At 40.8% G+C, this 17,920-nt stretch overlaps 1 protein-coding gene across 1 annotated transcript in view; it reads right to left on the bottom strand.

Annotated features, from left to right (window-relative positions):
• Positions 1-16,092, bottom strand: part of dcbld2 (discoidin, CUB and LCCL domain containing 2) — a 23,506-nt gene extending 7,414 nt beyond the window's left edge. Inside the window, exons 1-8 of the mRNA XM_008301355.1 lie at positions 15,672-16,092; positions 11,754-11,978; positions 9,907-10,047; positions 4,125-4,176; positions 3,971-4,043; positions 886-1,019; positions 686-726; positions 54-269 (exon numbers count right to left, since the gene is read on the bottom strand). Of these exons, the coding sequence (XP_008299577.1) occupies positions 54-269; positions 686-726; positions 886-1,019; positions 3,971-4,043; positions 4,125-4,176; positions 9,907-10,047; positions 11,754-11,978; positions 15,672-15,777 (988 nt within the window). The 5' untranslated portion in view covers positions 15,778-16,092. The remainder of the gene's footprint in view (positions 1-53; positions 270-685; positions 727-885; positions 1,020-3,970; positions 4,044-4,124; positions 4,177-9,906; positions 10,048-11,753; positions 11,979-15,671) is intronic.
• Between the last annotated feature and the right edge of the window lie 1,828 nt (positions 16,093-17,920).

The following is a 17,920-nucleotide window of genomic DNA, read 5'->3' on the forward strand; positions in this document are numbered from 1 at the left end:
GTATGAATACATTTGAGGACAATGCTTTAGCTTGTGTTGATGTAGTTGTGTACCTGTGATTCTCTTCTCTCTCTTGAGATCCACCTGTAGCCACTGCTGCTGGTCGCTGTGAGAAGGTGCCCAGGGCAGCCCGGTCTTTTTGAGCCGTGCCCCCGTCGGTGCCCACACGTTGCGCTGACCGGTGATGATGCTCCACTCCCACACTGACGAAGCATTGAGCTGAGTGTCTGCAACACCACCGGACTCCAAACCCAGAGTTCCATAGCAGCCTGAAAAAACACAGAGAGCCCATTAATTTAAATAATTATAAAATGTTCAAGAACCCAAATGAGATTTATTATGCATTAATAGCAAGTAATATCACAAAATCATGTTTGGATAAAGAATGAGGGATCCCTGCTTATAATCCAATCCAGATGTACACTTGAGCTTTTCTATATTTATCTACATTATAAATTTAGGGTCAGGCGCTTAACTGTAATCAAGTTTGAACTCTGAGCATGGAAAATGGGAGGGAATGTACTCCAGGTTTTTGCTGCAGACTTATAAAACATTACAGACAATGCAAGTTTAATACTCAATTAAAAGTGCAGATGCATACGGTAATGATTACATCTACAGGACTTGCCCCGGGAGGAAGTGTAAGCGCTATTAATGAGACTCTATGGGAAACAAAAAAACTCACCGTTGGTCTTGAAGGTGAAGAGGCTGTTTGACAAAGTTCCTCTGAAGAGAGAAGTGCAAGATGAGAAAATCAAGCATGTAGCACCACCTATGTACAATTCTTTCTTTGTTTTTGTTCAGTTTTTTAAAAGAAATCAATGAAGAAATTTAAAGTCAACAAAGTAGCGGTGAGGCTAGTGCTGTAGTGCCGTCATCTCTTACCCAGTGGAAGTGACATTGTTCGCCAGTGTGCCCTCATAGTGAGGGATGCCTTTGCTGCTGACCACACTGATCTTCCCTCCCACAGCGTTGGACACCACACCTGCATGGACGGCTGCCACACACAGAGGGGAGGACTGCAGAACCAAAGCAAAGATTAGATAAAAGGTTCTGGTTATGTTCTTCAACAGTCTCAGGAACAGCATCGGATAAACTCTGAAGATTACAGACTCAAAGGCAAGGCTTTGTCTGAAGCGCTTTTTTTTGCACGAGACAACAACAACTGCGTTGTTCTTTGTGATTCTCTTGGAAAGGAAGAGGATGGAACGATCACTGAGTGTTCAAGACAGTTTTCTTCCTGAAACTTTCTGTTCAGCATTTTCAACCTACTGGTATGTACTGTAATCACTTCAAAACAGCTAGCAAGCCCAACCACTTATCAGAGGAGTCAGGAAGCAGAAATTTTAACATCACGTCTTGACATTGACACTTTGTACTCGTTCGTTGTTTTACAGTCTAGAAGAATGCTGATCACATGTCGTTCAAGTCTTGTGACTGATGGTATATTAATGTAGTGTATTTGGCGATAATTTCCAGCTCTTTTCGGCCAGTTGCAGACGACAATTTCTGCACGTTTTTTCCAACAAACTGGACACAACATAAAGTCTCTCCTGTAGTAGAATTAACATGTTACTATGTCTAATCTTATTGTGATGGCGCAGATGCTTTTTAAACGTATATATTTACCAAACAAAATAAGAAAGCACTTCACCTTTTTCACCTACTATCATCTAAACATGTCAAACTAAACTGTAAACATTTAGCCTTTGTGTCGATGTGGATGTTTCTTTATCAGAAGATACCAGCATCATCATCATGTATCCATTGTGGGCAATGTTGTAAAACAATGATGAGGACTGCTATATGGTCATATTGGGTGTAATATGACAACTTGGGAGACTATCTGAACTGTGCTGATAACTAGCTGAGATTTATTATTGCAGATTATCAATATCTGTGTATATGTCACGTGAAAGGTGACAAGACGCTACAGTGCAGATATCAAAGATATGTTTGAAGTGATTAAAATAATTCAGATTACATAGTTTCTACACCAGAGTGCTGACAAATTGATTTGTTAATGCAAAATGTTCCATTTAGTATTTTCATTGGTTCAACTCTTAAAAAAAAAAAAAATCTACGGGAAAAGATTGCTTATACGATGTGTTTATACTTCCATTTCCAAATTGATTTCCCAGATTATATATCATATTGCCTCAGGGACGAGGGCTTTTAAGGTTAACATATTTGGCACATGAAGTTTTGTGGAAGGAATCAAACCTGCAGCTATGTTCCTGTGGTTTGAATTTAAGTGCAGCTCAGCAGATCCTAAAAACACCTTCTGGCAACGTTATGCGGTGAAAAAAAGGCTGACAGGTAGTGATCTGCTGGTACTGCGCTTGCTGCAAATTCTGTCGATTTGCGAGTAGGTAAGTAGGAAGAAGCCGTCCTGTTCGGCAGCGCGATCACTTAACCTTCAGACTGAGGCAGATAAAGGCTGATGAGTCAGGCTGATGTCACTTCTCTATACAGAGGATACTGAGTGGCACTGATGGCAATGACTCACTGGCGGCTGCATTCCTGTCCAAACCTGCTGCCACATCACTGGGAAGCTGAAAAAACCTGATTCCACTCTGGCCACGAGCTCCCTCCGATGAGCAGCTGGTCGGGTCAGGAGGAATTTTATTACTGGAAAAGACCCACACTGGAATTCACAGCCTGACAAAGATTGTGGGAAAACCCAGCGAGTGACGAGCGCTCGCATACATGTATTCACACTCACACACACACACACACACACAGACACGCACAGCAGTCAAAGGCTGCCACAAGCAATCAACACTTGCCCCGTGATGCTTAAACTTCCCAAAAACACACACCACATCCGAAAGAGAGCCATACCAAACCGCTAACACAAACAGCGAGTACAGCTCCAGACCACAGCACCCTGCCTCCAACAGGGAAAACCACACGAACACTCACACACATATGTGATAAGTAGGATGTGGAAATATGAAAAACAGCACAGTATATGATACTGAGGCAGAATTAAAGGAGATAAAGCGAGCTGCAGGGTTAAGATCTGGGTGGGGCAACTGATCTCTGTGTGATAGAGGGCAAAGTATGCCTCCACGAACGCCATTATGTTGCAGCTGAGCGTCACACACACACACACACACACAAACGTGAATGAATCGCATGCACACAAACAAACAAAACAAAAAAGATCCAGGCATGCATGCACAAAGGCTTTCTCCAGCTTCTCAATCACACTGAGTCACTCTCCAGACTTTTTGCCTCTCCAAAAACACACTCGACACGCAGCGCCGCTCAGCACCCTCTTGCAGCTGGACTGGATTACAGAGTTATTATTTTCAGCCAAACTATTATCTCACCTCCCTTTCACCCGCTGACCCTGCCCCTCCTCTGTTCCTGTGGGGCTCCTCGCTCCCCGAAGCACACCCCGACGCTCCTCCCTGTCCTCCCATCAGCCAGCGAACAATCGCACCCTCCCCCATCAGAAAAAAAAAAAAAAAAAAAAAGAACGTCAAGGTGGTGGGGATGAGAGAAGCAAAGCGAGCTGCAGAGTGGAAAGTTGAATTAAGGCTGTCACTATTATTGAGTGCCGTTTGCAACAGACAGGGAACCGAATCCAAGCCTCCCCCATCAAAAAAAAAAAAAAAAAAAAAGAACCTCAAGCTCTGAACATGAGGTCATCAGCCAGAGACTCGGCGCCCATGACCTCACGCACAGCGGGGGTGCCGTGAGGTCATCAGTCCAGGACGTGCATACCACAGCGAAAGGGGGCCCGTTTGCACAGGGAAGAAAAAAAAAAAAAAAGACTACACAACGTGGTAATGCACGGCAACAAAAGACAAAAAAATAATAAATCAGGGCCTCTCAAACATGAGTAAGCTGATGATGTGGTGCTTTGTTGTGTGAGACCACTGGGCACCGTGACTCACCTGGAAATGTGATGCAGAAGACTACAACAAAGAGAAACACCTACGTGCATACTTGTGCTCACCTCTCTATAGCCATTCGGTATTGTTCCAGAAATCTCCTCTGTAGATGTCAAGCAGCCCGCTGGACAGTATTTACTAACAGGAAGGAGACACAGTCTGTTAGTATTTGGCAGTTTGATCACTTCACAGATAAATACGCAGAAAAACATTATTTACCTGAACTCTGCCTCGGGGAAATCAGTTCCTTTGTCCAGACAGGTGATTAGATCTGCAAAAGCAAACAGACTATGTCAGAACTGGTTTCTCTGCACCATCCTGTTACACTATCACCCCCCTTTTTCTTTCTATTTCTGCCCCTTTTAAGTTACCAGCTGCCTGCTTTTGTTTAGTTAATTCATCTATTCAATTATCTGGTATTGTAAGTAATGAAGTAACTCAGACCGTTCAGAGAGATTTTCCAATTGGCTTGACAGAAAGTAATTTTCCCAACTCGGGACTGCAATTATTCTATGGCTAATTAATCATTTTCACTCTCACCATTACTTTTTTTGACTGTTAAAGATCCCCTCCAGTGACAATCAAGGTTTTTAAAGTAAATGTATTTGGTCCATTTAATCAAGTTTGAAGCATTTGTACTTAAAAAATTTAGTGTTGCCAGGTTCTGTGCTACATCAGACTTCTTTTCAACTACATTTCAGAGAAAAATAAGATATTTTTACAGTTATTTCACAATTTAGTTAGCCTGAAAAGGGGGTAAAGAAGCTCCAAGATATAATGCAGTGCCCCAAATTGTCTACATGGTGACAAAATACAATTTAAAAATGGAGTTTTGTACCTCATTAACATATGTCCAGATAGCATTTTTATACAATAGAAGAAACATCATGAACAAAATAAACATTCAACGTCTAAGCTGAGCATTTCCACCTTCACACTGTAGCGAACTGACGACAGTCTCAAAAACCCAGATTCAGACAAACTTTTAAAAAAAAAAATGTAAAAAAATAATCTCGTCAACTTGTATGGCGAAACGTCTGGTATCACACTTAAGGACCGGTTTAAACATGTACGACTGAATTACCCAAATACTACAACTTGTTATTGTGTAATGTAGAGTAGGTTCACAGTGTTGGAGTTGTAGGTGAGCTGGTGTGCTCGAGCTGCAGCAAGTGGGGAGTGGACAGATAGGTGGAGGCTTCATAGATCTACATATTCTAGAGGAAGCAACTGTGTAGATCTACATCTAAGGCATTTTAAGACAGAATGGAACTATTTTTAGTGAGAAAACTGTGTTTTTGGTACAAAGAGGTGAGTTTTTGAACAGAAAGGGACTTTAAGTGTCTTGGTGCTCAACATTTGCCTCATGGTGGCGCTAGATCCACCACATCCATTAGGGTTCATCCTCTGGGCACCGTGACTGTGCACAGTTTAATGGTAATCTGTTGAGACGTTTTAATCAAAGCAGTCAATTGACAGACCAACCAACGCCTACATTCTACTGCTAACATGATGAGAAACATTTTAAGTGTTTGTTTTCTTCGAGCAAAAACCAGAAATCCACAGATATTCAGTTTACTATCATTTGGTTAAAGAAGACAAATAAACAGAGCCACCGTTCACATCTGAGAAGCAGGAATCTGTGAAGTTTTGTTTGTTTTGTTTTTCTTTTTTTCTGGCGTTTCACATCAACTCTGAACACATCAAAGTTCAACAGCACAAAAAATGTGTGTGCGTGGGTGTGTGCTGGGTGTTAACATGGGAGCTTTAGTGACGAGGCGCACCACTTATGTCCAACAGGATGATGTGGGCTGCTGGGAATTTTATGTAAACCTTGTGGTGATGGTCAGTCTCAGTGAGTCTTGACCACATTATTGAAAAAAACAAAGAAAAAAAACCTTTATCTGGTAAACCAGCCAGTGATTCAAACTGACAGATACCCCCCACCACCGCAGGTCACCATGGTTACTGATTTACTTAGCTGTGCAAACTGTCCACCCACGCTCATCTGCATGACAAGAAAACACTCGCATGTACCCATTGGTGGAAAAAGTGGCCGGGCGCACTGGCGACCTTGTTTGCCTCCCGGTGTGAATCAGACGAGCCGAGATGACCACAAAGGCAGAATTATTACTCTGCTGCGCACACGTCACCCACTTCCCTCTTCTTGTGGCTCCAATTATCTGTTTATCTGAAGTTCCTGCAAATGTTCCACATGATGAGGCATGCCTTCAAGAACAGGACTCACGCAGTGCTTAGCAACGGCATTCTTATTGAAGAGACAATCTGACAATTTTAAGACATCAAAGTCTGTTATAGGGCTCATTGACAGCCGTATACAAAAGTTAGTGGAGGATAGTCTTGTATCAGCTGAATTATATCTACTCGGTTCCTTCACACTGTTGCGGACTGCTGAAGCTTATAGGGAATCCAAATGTTTTGGATTGTTGGGTGGTTCTGCCTTTGTTAAGCACTATGAGATGACTTGTTGTTCTAAATAAGCGCTATACAAATAAAACTGAATTGAACTGAATTGAATATTCAAACAATTAACAAGCCATCACAAACCATTTTCCTCTGTTGTGTTATTTGTGCAGAGGTCCTCTGGGGTGACTTACACTGATGCATTTTTGCTTTGCAGATAAAATCGTCACTTTATCAGATCAAAGCTCAAAAATATTGGCACTTTTTAACAAGTTCAGAAGGATCTGTGAAACGCCCGTATAAAGCATGCAAATTAGCGCTAAAGCTATTAATTTCTCAACAACCTCATGGACTAATCAATTATCTGAAAATGTTAATAGATGATTTCTGTGATCACGAAGGAAAAAATGCAGAAATTCTCTCGTTCGAGCTTCCCAAATGACAGCTTTATGCCTCTGGTTAGATAAAAAACATGCATCCCTTTCGATTCCGGGAAACTGTGATGGCCATTTATGACCATTTTATGGATTTACTGACCTACCGACCTATAATAGATAAAACATAATTAGTTGCAGTTCTAAATGTAAGCAGGATGTTTCATTAAAGACCCCCTCCAGTGAAAATCAAGCTGTTAACATGACCATATGGTGTTTTTTTTATATGCCGGAAGACATGTTATTAGCAAAGTAAGCAGAGCATGTCCAGGTTGAAACTGCAGTGTAGCGATGGCAGTCTCAATAAACAGGCAGACTTCCAGGATTATACACACGACAAACCGAAGGAAGCAATTCTGTCAAGTTGCAGGGTGACGCTTTTTCAGAATCAGTATCCAGTACACACATGTATGGATGGATGGATTACTGCTGCATTACAGCTTGCTGTTGTATAACACCAAGTACTTTTACAGTGTTTGAGGAGAGTTGCAGGTGAGCTGGTGTGTTCAAGCTGCAGCCAGTAGGTCGGGGTGCATGAATAGAGCTTCATAGAGCTGTGCATTCTAGAGCAAGCTATGGTGTACACATACAACTTAACTATTTTAAGGCAGGAAAGGATTATTTTCATTGGGAAAACATCTCTAATACACAGAGATGACTTCTTAGGAATTTAGTCGATGTCCGGAAAGTGTGTTTCAATTTCTTAACTGTAAATGTTCTCAGAGCAGTTGGTAGTCTGAAAGCTGAGACAGAACCCACAAGCAGACACAATGCAGTTTGTCTATAAACAGGTTGAGCCTTTTCCTTTATCACAGGGAGGACAAACACTTCCCTCCCTATCATTTAGTCCATGAAAACACCATCTTTGACTATGACCTCAGTAATAAACAGAAGTGATTGCACACACTGCTGACCGATGCAACCAAAAACTGAACTCTGTAAACTTCTGAAAGGTAAATAGTTTTTTTCTGTCGGGCTGCATAAACGTGTACAGGTGGGTCTAATAGCGTATAAATACAAACCAAAGTCAAGACTGGCTTGATAGCCCACAGTGACTGATGTCTATCTGCTTCAGCAACACATTACATGAGTAACTAGTTTATCACAGGGTGGAGGATCAGACAATAAAACCACAAAATATCATCAGCTTCTCAATTAGTCTCACTTCCTCTCACCATTGTTTCTCAACTGGCTTCATGGTGACGCTTCACGCTTCCCAGAACATCTGTCTATATCCTATTCTTCCCCTCTTGGACATCTGTTATTAACCACCGTCAACCTTCACAACCCGCAGGTTACAACATACAGGAACAACAGAGGAGATTCGCGTTTTCTAAACACAAATTGCAATCTGACTCAGCCCCGGCACATTCAGCGGTGAGCAGCGACAGAGAAATCTTCTTGAACAGCCATCCACACATCTGCTGTCGCCCCCCCACCCCCCTCCTCTCTGTTCGGCACTGTCTGTTCTCTCATTTAGGGAAGGAAAACAATATTGAGACGGTGCCCACTGGCATGATCAACCCTGCACGCTGGAATTCCAGATATGTGGCTGATCAGACTATAGCAGTCACAGCAGAGCAGCTCCTTATCGCCGCTGTGTGTTTAAATACGCTCTCAATGGTGAGCAAACACCACATCGTAAATGCTGCTCTCATTTGGCCTCAAGCGCTGCTGCCACAAAACTGCGCTCACACACAGTCCTCTATTCAACCCCAGCCATCTTTAAATTTTATTCAGTTATTTTTCTTGTTATGAACTGGAGACACTGTTTTCTTACAGGATAATGGGAAATATGCATCATCTCTACAATATACACCGACGACAAAAGACATTAAACAGACAATAATAATAGCACAGAGATCCGCACTTTACTCTACCCAACTGGAGACAATGGAAACAGTGGAAAACCCACTCAAACCAAACATCCATAAAGAAAAACTTCAAAGGGATATCTAATCCTAAAGGGACCCAAGGAAAGTCGGACCTGATCTGAATTCATCCAACAACAAAGACATGATCTATAACGCAGTCAGCCCGAACAGACAGGTTAAACTCTGTTGCACTTCTGAAACGCATTTTTTAAGGCACCGCTATCAGAAATGGGACTCTGGGGGCGGCGATGTTGGACGATGAATCAGTCGGTGCATCACTTTTGTCCAGACTAAGGTTGCTGTTATTTTCAGTGTCTTTCATTCTTTTCTCGATTAATCCACTCGGTTCTACAAAATGTCCAAAAATGGTCCCTCGGTGTATGTCCTCAAGAGTCTTGTTTTGTCCACAAGCCAAAGATATTCAGTTTATTGCCAAACAGGAGTAAATAAAAACAAAAAATACTCAAATTTAAGAAGCTGGAATCAGAGAATTTAGATCTTTTTTAATCAGAATTATTAATGATTAATATAATAGTTGATAACTAAATGATTAATCGTTACAGCTGTAGTTTAGATTGAGTTTTTGTGACAACTACTGAATTTACTGTCTTGAAATTCAGTACAGACGTTTATTGTCTCTGACTTCAGTGATTTCATTTTACGTTAGTCCTCCAGCATGATTCAAATTTATCTTAGTTCAAGACTTTTGTTTTAGGAAAGAGTCAAGTATGGCTGTTTAATCATCTGTAATCTGAAAGTATTACAATTTCACATTTTAGTTGGGAAAAAAAAAGCATCCCAGCACAAAATGAAACCTTTTGTCTTACAAACTCATATAAATCCTTCTGAAAGCCCAAAAACTGCACATCGCTCGAGCTACAGACGCGGCCATACTCGATGTATTCGACGGTCCTCAAAGCTGATATATGTAGAGATATGATGCTTCCGCACAACAACGGCGATTCGTTGCCAGCTTTTAGGCAAACCCACGTGTTACACATCTGTGCACAAGTCTTTTCAGGACAATCTAATTACCTCAGAACTGTTAAAAAAAAAAAAAAAAGGTGGCGGCGCAGAATGAAACAGCTGTGACTACAACAAACACATGCAATCTCCGAAGCAACTCTTACCCCGAGGGCCAAAACACAAATGTAACCAAGCTCGAAATTGAGATCACATAATCACACGGCTGTCCCTGCAGGCTCGGGCCTACCGATCATAAACAGAAGACAGACAGAAGACAGACAGACGGGTGAGTGAGCCGGTTACCTGAATCTTCACTGGTGGTGGAGTAGGACAGGTAGAATCCACGTCCGGTGTGGTGGGTCCCACTCATGAACTGGACAGTGACCTGGTTGCCAGTGGACTCGATCAGCTCGTTGACCTTCAGACCCAAACCGCAGTACTTCACTGTTCAGCAGCACGAGCAGGAAAAGACAGAGATACAGGACACGGAGTCTGGTTAGTTGTTTGGTTTAGCTTGATGGCAACTTGTACAGCATGCATTATATTAGATTACAAAGAATCAATTGATCAGTGGTTACTAACGCACCCTCTTATATATTCCAGGCACACTTCAATAAATAAGAGTGTAATATGAATTCAATAAATGTCAAAAGATTTTCAAACACATTTTTAGATTTTGATCCTGGTTCCTGCATACTAAGATAAATGTAAGACTTTTTTTTTTTATATCTCGTAAAAAGCAACATAACACTTGTTTCATTGTCAAACTGACCTAAATATTAGTCTAATTATGATGCAAAGCCAAGAAGGGCAAAAAGGCTCCTCATTATTTATTATTAGATTTCCCTTTTAAGTACATTATTCTAGCAATATATAACAATATTCCTAATGGCACAATTGATTATTTTGACATGGACAAGCAGCACAAAACTGGTTGGATGGGTTTAGCAATGAAAAAAAATTAAGGTCAAACTGGCACTTTCCCATTAGTCTCAGCCAGGCCACGCTTGAAAAGGAGCTTTTAATCTCATTGAGACTTTTATCTGGCTGAATAAAGGAGATAAAATAGCGTGTTAGGTTCCCACCTTGCATAGCTACAAGCTTGACTGAAACGCCACAAAAAAAGGCTGGCATGACATAGAGTCGGGTTCCACTCAGCTTCATCGAGCTCAGACGTTAACAAATTAGTAAAGATAAATGTGATGTGAGCAGGCTTTTTGTTCCTATTTCACACCGACTGCTGCCTTCTCCTGGTAAAATGACCCAAAGTTGCCTGTGGTATGTTAAATCAGCTGCAGCTATAGGCCTCGCCAGGACATAGCTTAAGTTTAAAATATTCCACCCTTGGCTCAAAAACACAGCTGAGGTCAGGGAGAAATCTGAGTACTAACTTTCTGTGTGAAATGCAAGTTCCACAGAAAAGAGGCTACAACAGCGAGAGTTCATTTGTTCTCCAGTTTCCTGACAGAACCCACTTTCTTCTATGTTTCTTTTGTGCACGTATACATGGGCGTGGGTTCTCACCGGTTTCTCCGGCTTCCTCCCACAGTCCAAAGACACGCTGAGGTTAATGGGTGATTCTAAATTGTCCATAGGTAAGAATGTGAGTGTGCTTAGTGGTCTGTCTCTTATGTGTTGCACTGGACTGGCTCATACAACATGTGTGCAGGAAAAAGTGTTTATAGTCACTCCAAACGGATGAGGTCATAAAGAAGGGCAAGATGCAGTAGGATTTAAATATGGGGACAACAGCACCGGCACAAACTCGGTCTGAAAGTGATGCTTAGTTATTTGCATGAAAAGTGTCAGAAGAAAAGTGAGCTAAATAAAGCCGATCAGAGTCTGGTTTGTTCATTTTCAACTCTGGAAACAGGCCAGATATGACATACAGTGGGTGTGAATGCTAGACTGTCTGTTTCAGAAATCTGTCGGACACTGACACCCAACTTCCAACATCAGAAAGGTGTGGAGGGAAGTGGAGCTTCAAAGTTATTTCACTATCTGACAACCAATTTTTAATGGAGTATCCTGCTGCCTCATAATCACGCTAACAGAACGTCCTCGCTGTGTCTGATGTATTTAAATTTTGCAACTAATTTCCCCTCAAACACATTTCAAGTTTAGTCTAGCACGTTGCTTATCACTCTCACCAATCTCACTCCTCTCTGGTCCGATGCCGTTGTAGAGGCGGAGGTAGTTGACCTGGCAGTCGCTGTCTTCTATGTCCAACGAGGCGAAGCGGAAGTGGATCCTCTTGCCGCGAGGCACGCTGATCTCCCACTCGCACACCGTGTCGTTGGGGTACGTCCTCGGGTAGCCCAGAGAGGACAGAGTCCCGCTGCTCGGGCCGAGCACGCTGGGGCCACAGCCATCACCTGCAGGACGACAAACACACGGGCTCAGGAGGCGGCAAGGACGAGCACAAAGCAGAGGTTTTGTTGATTTAACTCAAGAATTTAAAAAATAATGATTTCTAGCATTTTTAATTTCATAAGAACCATGTAAAACTAGCATAGTTAGTGTGAACAAAACCTGGCCAAATTCTATATTTTTGTGATTTTTGAAGCTAAAACAAGTCAATACAAGCACTGCAAAAAATACAAATCAAAAATGAATTATTCAGCAAATGTTAAAGCTCCTACAAAATGTGTATTTCTTCAACATTTTCCCTAATGAGAGTAAATTTGAGCACCCTATTACTACTATTCACTCTTCCTTACAGATTGCTTCAAGTCCTGAGGTATTTTTAGGTCATCTTGCAGTGCAGCATGATCTATCCACAGATTTTCAATGATCCTCAAGTCAGGGGTCACTGAGGCCTTATTCAACAGCTTCAGCTTGTGTTTCTTGAAGTAGTTTGTGGTGTCTGCTTTAGATCACGGTCCTGTCGTAGAAGCCAACTTCTTTTCCGTTTCTGACTGACTGCATGACGTTTGCATCTGAGCTGATGTTTAGGGGAATCCAATCTTCCCTTTATCCCCGCAATGTGTCCTGCGTCACTGGCTGCCGCACAACCGAAAAGCAGAATATTTCCACCTCAAGGTTCAACAGTTGTCACGCTGTTCTTTTCATCAAAAGCCTGCAAACACACCTGTCTGTGGCCAAAAAAGCTCAACTGCTTTCCAAAACAACTCTGGCTTATCCAGATGTTGCCTTTCATACTTCAGACGATGACTTATGTGATGAGGTTGCAGGTAAGATTTCCTTCTGATGACTCTTCCAGGTAGAACCTGTTTGTGTATCAGTGTCAGACGGTGGAACGATGCACCACCTCCCCTGAGTCAGCTGAACCATCCTGCAGCTTCTTCACAGTATAAGGAGGGGATTGCATTTCTACCCAGCAGACGTGCAGCTTTATCTAAAAGTCTTCTCCCTCTTCCAGAATTGCCCCAGTTACCCTTCACTGCCATGTCTTATGTAGGACAGAGGAAAATTCAAGCTGAGTGTTTTACATCCTCTTCTTGTTTTGTAGGTATCATTTAGCATCATTTTCACGTTAACAAAATGTTACACAAACAATTCTTGACCTGCCTTTCAGGTCCAAATGAGTCAATTTAGGCCTTACAGGTTCACAAGTAGAACAAATTGTCGCACACATCACAATAGCTGTTGATTTTTCTTAAGATAATGAAGCAAAAAGTAACAATGCACTCACATTTAAAGGCTGGATTTAATTTTTTATTTTTGTTAGCTGCAGTGCATCTACCCATATTCACTTACAATTTGTAAATGATCTACAAAATGTGTACTTTGCTGTATGTGTATGCAAAAACTTAAACAAATGAACGAGCCACACTGTTGCACTAAGTGACATGTTACTTCACTGTATTGAAGTTAATCCCACTCACAGCGTCCTGCTGCCGTAAGTGTGTGTTAATCTACAGCTCAAAATAATCCCCAACTCAAGCAAAGTTTGACAATGCCAAGAATGAATTTACGCATCGTTTTTTTTTTTTTTAAAGAACCTATGTGGCAGCTGCATGGTTTAAAACGGTTTGTATCACCAACACTGAAGGCTACAGACAGCATGAGGAAGTAAGAGACATACTGTAGTATTGCTGGTTTGGGTTTCAGTGAGATTTGTTACCAGTAAGACAAATACAGAATAATATCACACTCATATTTTTAGGTTTCAGTTTGTTCATTTTGAGAACATCCCAATAAGATGATACGTTTGTTCTAGTACGTCTGTGAACACTACATTACTAACACTAGTTTCCTTTAGCGTCTACAACAAGTGATTAGGCAGCGTAATGTAAACGGTACTTCTTTTGCATGCTTTTATGTTTCATACGATTTGTTTCTGCCGGTTATTACAACAGGTCATTACCATACAGCTGCATCTGGCTGTGAGTAATATGTGGTGCAAATGCAGCTCATGTCATAAGAACGTTTCAGCCATAAATCACAGGCTTGAGTGTTTCATTCCTGTTTTAGAAAGTGCTCTCGAGCAAGACAACGAATCTCAAACTGTGAAAGTGAGAGGGGAGAAAGTTGTCATGGATCAGAGCTGAAACAACTGGAAAATGACCTGCAAATAGATTGATAATTAAGCAAACGTGCCATTTGATCTCTAGACCCTCAAAATGACAGAACTGCAGCTTCACTTTAACTTATTTTATTGTAAGCTGAATTTCTTTGGCGGTTTGATCAAACAAAACAATACCCGGTTAGTAAATAATGAATAGTGATTTTTGTTCTGTTCTGAAGATTTATGCAGAAAACTGTTATTGAATGAAGACAATAATGTGTATTTTGATAGCTGCTGCACTACTACAACACTGTCTGGCAAATTAATGTAATCTAATGCAATTTTATAGACATTTAAAATTTTTAAATTGACGCATAAAACCAAAGAACAGGCTATTTCATTTTATGACTTATGCAGTTAATGATCGCATAAACCCAATCTAAGACTGTTTGGAGAGTCCTGTTTTGAGTTGACCAGAAACGATAACCTTTTGCTTTACAATCAGACGTGTGTTTCTGTGTGCGACAGGCTGTCAGAAAGCAGACACACTGCATCTGTTGATGTTGTGGCTCTGAGATAACACTCAGCAGTCACGCTTCATGGTGCTAAGTGGATGTTCTGTGGGCCTGGAGTTATGTAAGAGCCCCTCAGTGGACATTATCCAGATGAACAAGACAAAAACAAAGCAGCTTCCCTCACTCTGACTCACAAATGTTACTGAACAACTGCATGCTGCTCAGCAGGAGTTCACATTACCTTCCTCAACTGGGCTCTCTGGCTCAAAAACAAACCAGAAAGTCACTGGAGTCAGCCTGAAATACATCTTAAACTTCCATCCCAACGTTTATTAACCTAAAATTATGATTTGATTGAATTTTAAAGTTATGACAAACTACAGAGTCCACGTGTTTACAGCCCACTTCCACCCCACCCCCAATCTCCAACCACCTGAGCTTAGCTGAGAACTCCACAAAAAGAAAGAAAGTAAATAATTGTATTTAGCTGCATTTTAGTATCAAGTAAACCGTCTCCAATCGAAATATATTAAGCTTTTGGTGATTCTGGCGTTAGTTTCGTGGTGAAACTGAGTCTACCTGGAACGAGAAACAAGGCCACAAGCTCCCAAATGTGCTGTTGTCTCGTACACACAGACCTCAAAGCCAGACTCCTTTAGAAAATCTGGCAATTTAAAGGTAACTATCTTACCGGGGAAACGTTAATAAGCAACAGACTACTATCGACAAGTTTTCACATATCACTCAAGGCCACACGTTAATTCGGCGAGCACACAACCCCCGAATGAGCAGCTATTCTTTAGCAGTCTTCGTTTTTAGGAACCGGTTTGCCTGGTTTTACTACACCACAAAAACACACCATGACGGGCGGCGGCAAGCAGCGGCGTAGAAGCAGGCGTTTAACTCCACGTACACACACACGACCATGTAAGGTAAGTTCACAACAACGGTGCACCTAAATTATAACGCGTAAACTGTGTGTGTGTGTGTGTGTGTGTTGAAGAGCAGCGAGGAGCCGCATGTGTGTGCGGTTCCGCCGGGCTTCGTCGTCCCGGTTGTCACCGCAGCCGTGTGCCACCAACCTTTCTGCGCTCGGCAGCCCTCCGTGGTGAGGATGATGAGGACGGACAGGACGAGAACCCCGGCGGCCCCTGTCGGTCCCCTGCCCACCATTACCGCTCTGCCCATAGCAGCCTGCAGTCTGAATGCATAATGCTCGCTTCTGGACCGGCTGCACCGCTTCAACCTGTACCTGGGAGATTTTTTTTTTCTGTTGGTTTTCTTTTTTTTAAGGATAAATCTTCAACTCCTCGAAGGCGTGTGTTTTCCTCCTGAGGATGTTCTTCTTCTTTTCTTTTTTTGTGGCGTGTAGTTTAACAATCCAGTGGTTTGCGACACTCTCACTATGGAGGTAACTGCTTCTCATCCAATCTGTGGAGCTACTTCCTCCACCGAGGCTCCTCCTCCTCCTGATCCGGGACCGGGATCCCGGGAGTCCCCCAAGTGGTCTGAACGCTCCCTGGTCCACCGGTGCTGTGCCAAAAAGTGATCGTCTGCCAAAAATAAAAATAAATTTAGTCGACAAAAGCAATTATCCTCATGTCTCTGCATACTTTTACCTTCTCTCTTCTATCAATAGTCATTTTTTTAAACCAGTAAAAACAGCTTTAAAGGATCAGTTCCACTCATTTAATGCTATTTTCCACTTGCCAAAAAGTCACCACAGCACCCACATAGTGACTGAAATGTCTGTAATACATCAAAATGACTCGATTTCATTCAATAATTTCATTGTTGATTAATCTGCTCATTATTTTCTTCATCAATTAATTCGTCTGTGGTTTGCAAAATCTCAGAAATGTGTGAAAAATGTCCATCAAAGCTCAAGATGACGTCCACATATGTGTTGTTTAGTCCACAGATTCAGTTTATTGTCATAAAGAATTAAAGAGACGATAGAATATTTAATTTAAAAAGCCAGAATCAGATCATTTTGACTTGGTTCTCCAAAAATTACTCAAACCAATTAACCAACAATCAAAAAGTTGGTGATAAATTTAATAGTTGACGAACTGACTGATTATTATTCATAATTAATTACAAGGAACGCTAAAGTTTCACAAAGACAAACCTTTGCTGTCACCACATGTTACACATGTTTGACAGAGGATTACTTTTTGCCACCCAGCTCATTATTCACAGTCCCTCATAAGCCCCTGCTGCAACCCTAGAATAAAAAATCACCCCAAAATCCAATAAAATTAGTGTTTTTGTTGTTCTCGACTTTGCAAATAGAAACCACAAAGGTGCACCTGCCTGTGGGACATCTGAAAGTGCAAAAACAGAGTCAGAAGTCAGGTAAAGATGTGTTTTTGGAGAAAATGAGAAAGCATGATATATATTTTTAAGAAGCATGTTTTTTGTGTGTGTGTGTGTGTTTTTTTTACAATCTGAGATCGATCATTCAGGTTACCTTTAGATAAATCAAATTTTATCAATACCAAGAGAAATTCTTCAAAATTCCATAACATAAAGGAAAGCAGTACCTAGTAAAGTGGTGTGATATTAGTGTGATACATTACTGAAAATAAAAATAAATGAAAGTAATATCACACATTAGAAAGAAATATTACACCTAAAAAAATCAAACTTTGCACCTGGAAAATAAAACATTGCACATTACACTGACATGTTGTACATAAAATGTAAGTATTACTGTTGATATTGTTGCTTTATTCCTCAGGTAATATAACTTTATCCTCAACTTTTGGGTTCTTTTTCTTGAAATCCACTTTTAACAACAAAAACTAAGAAAAAAGCTATGTAGATATATATATTCTCAGACCTTTTGTTCTACCTTCTTAGTTTTATTATGAAAATAGACATACAGATATTGGTCAGACAACCAAACATGACATGAGAAAATGCAGTGCCTACTTGTAAAGTAAGAAGATATGCGTACGTTTCCTTACTGAAATTTTAAAAAGTTGTAAATTAAAATAAGATTAAAGAAAAATTGCATTAAATAAATCCATTATTTCCAAATAAAATTGAAATAATATGCATGAAATTGAATTATTGCAACTCACACCAACATGTTGTACATAAAAATGAAATGTTGCACATAAAAATAAAATATTGCACATAAAATTAAAATATTACACTTGATAAAGTTGATATATTCTTAAATTATTTTGACTTTATACTTGACTTTTTGTTTGTTTGTTTTTTCTTGAAATTCAATCTAATACATTTTTCTTATAATAACACAATTTGTTTTTCTAAAATATTTCAATTTTATTCTGTGAGTCTCAGATTTTGTGGCAAATGC

Source organism: Stegastes partitus, unplaced genomic scaffold, assembly GCF_000690725.1.
Source record: "Stegastes partitus isolate 25-593 unplaced genomic scaffold, Stegastes_partitus-1.0.2 Scaffold1666, whole genome shotgun sequence".
Taxonomy (NCBI): Eukaryota; Metazoa; Chordata; class Actinopteri; family Pomacentridae; genus Stegastes; species Stegastes partitus.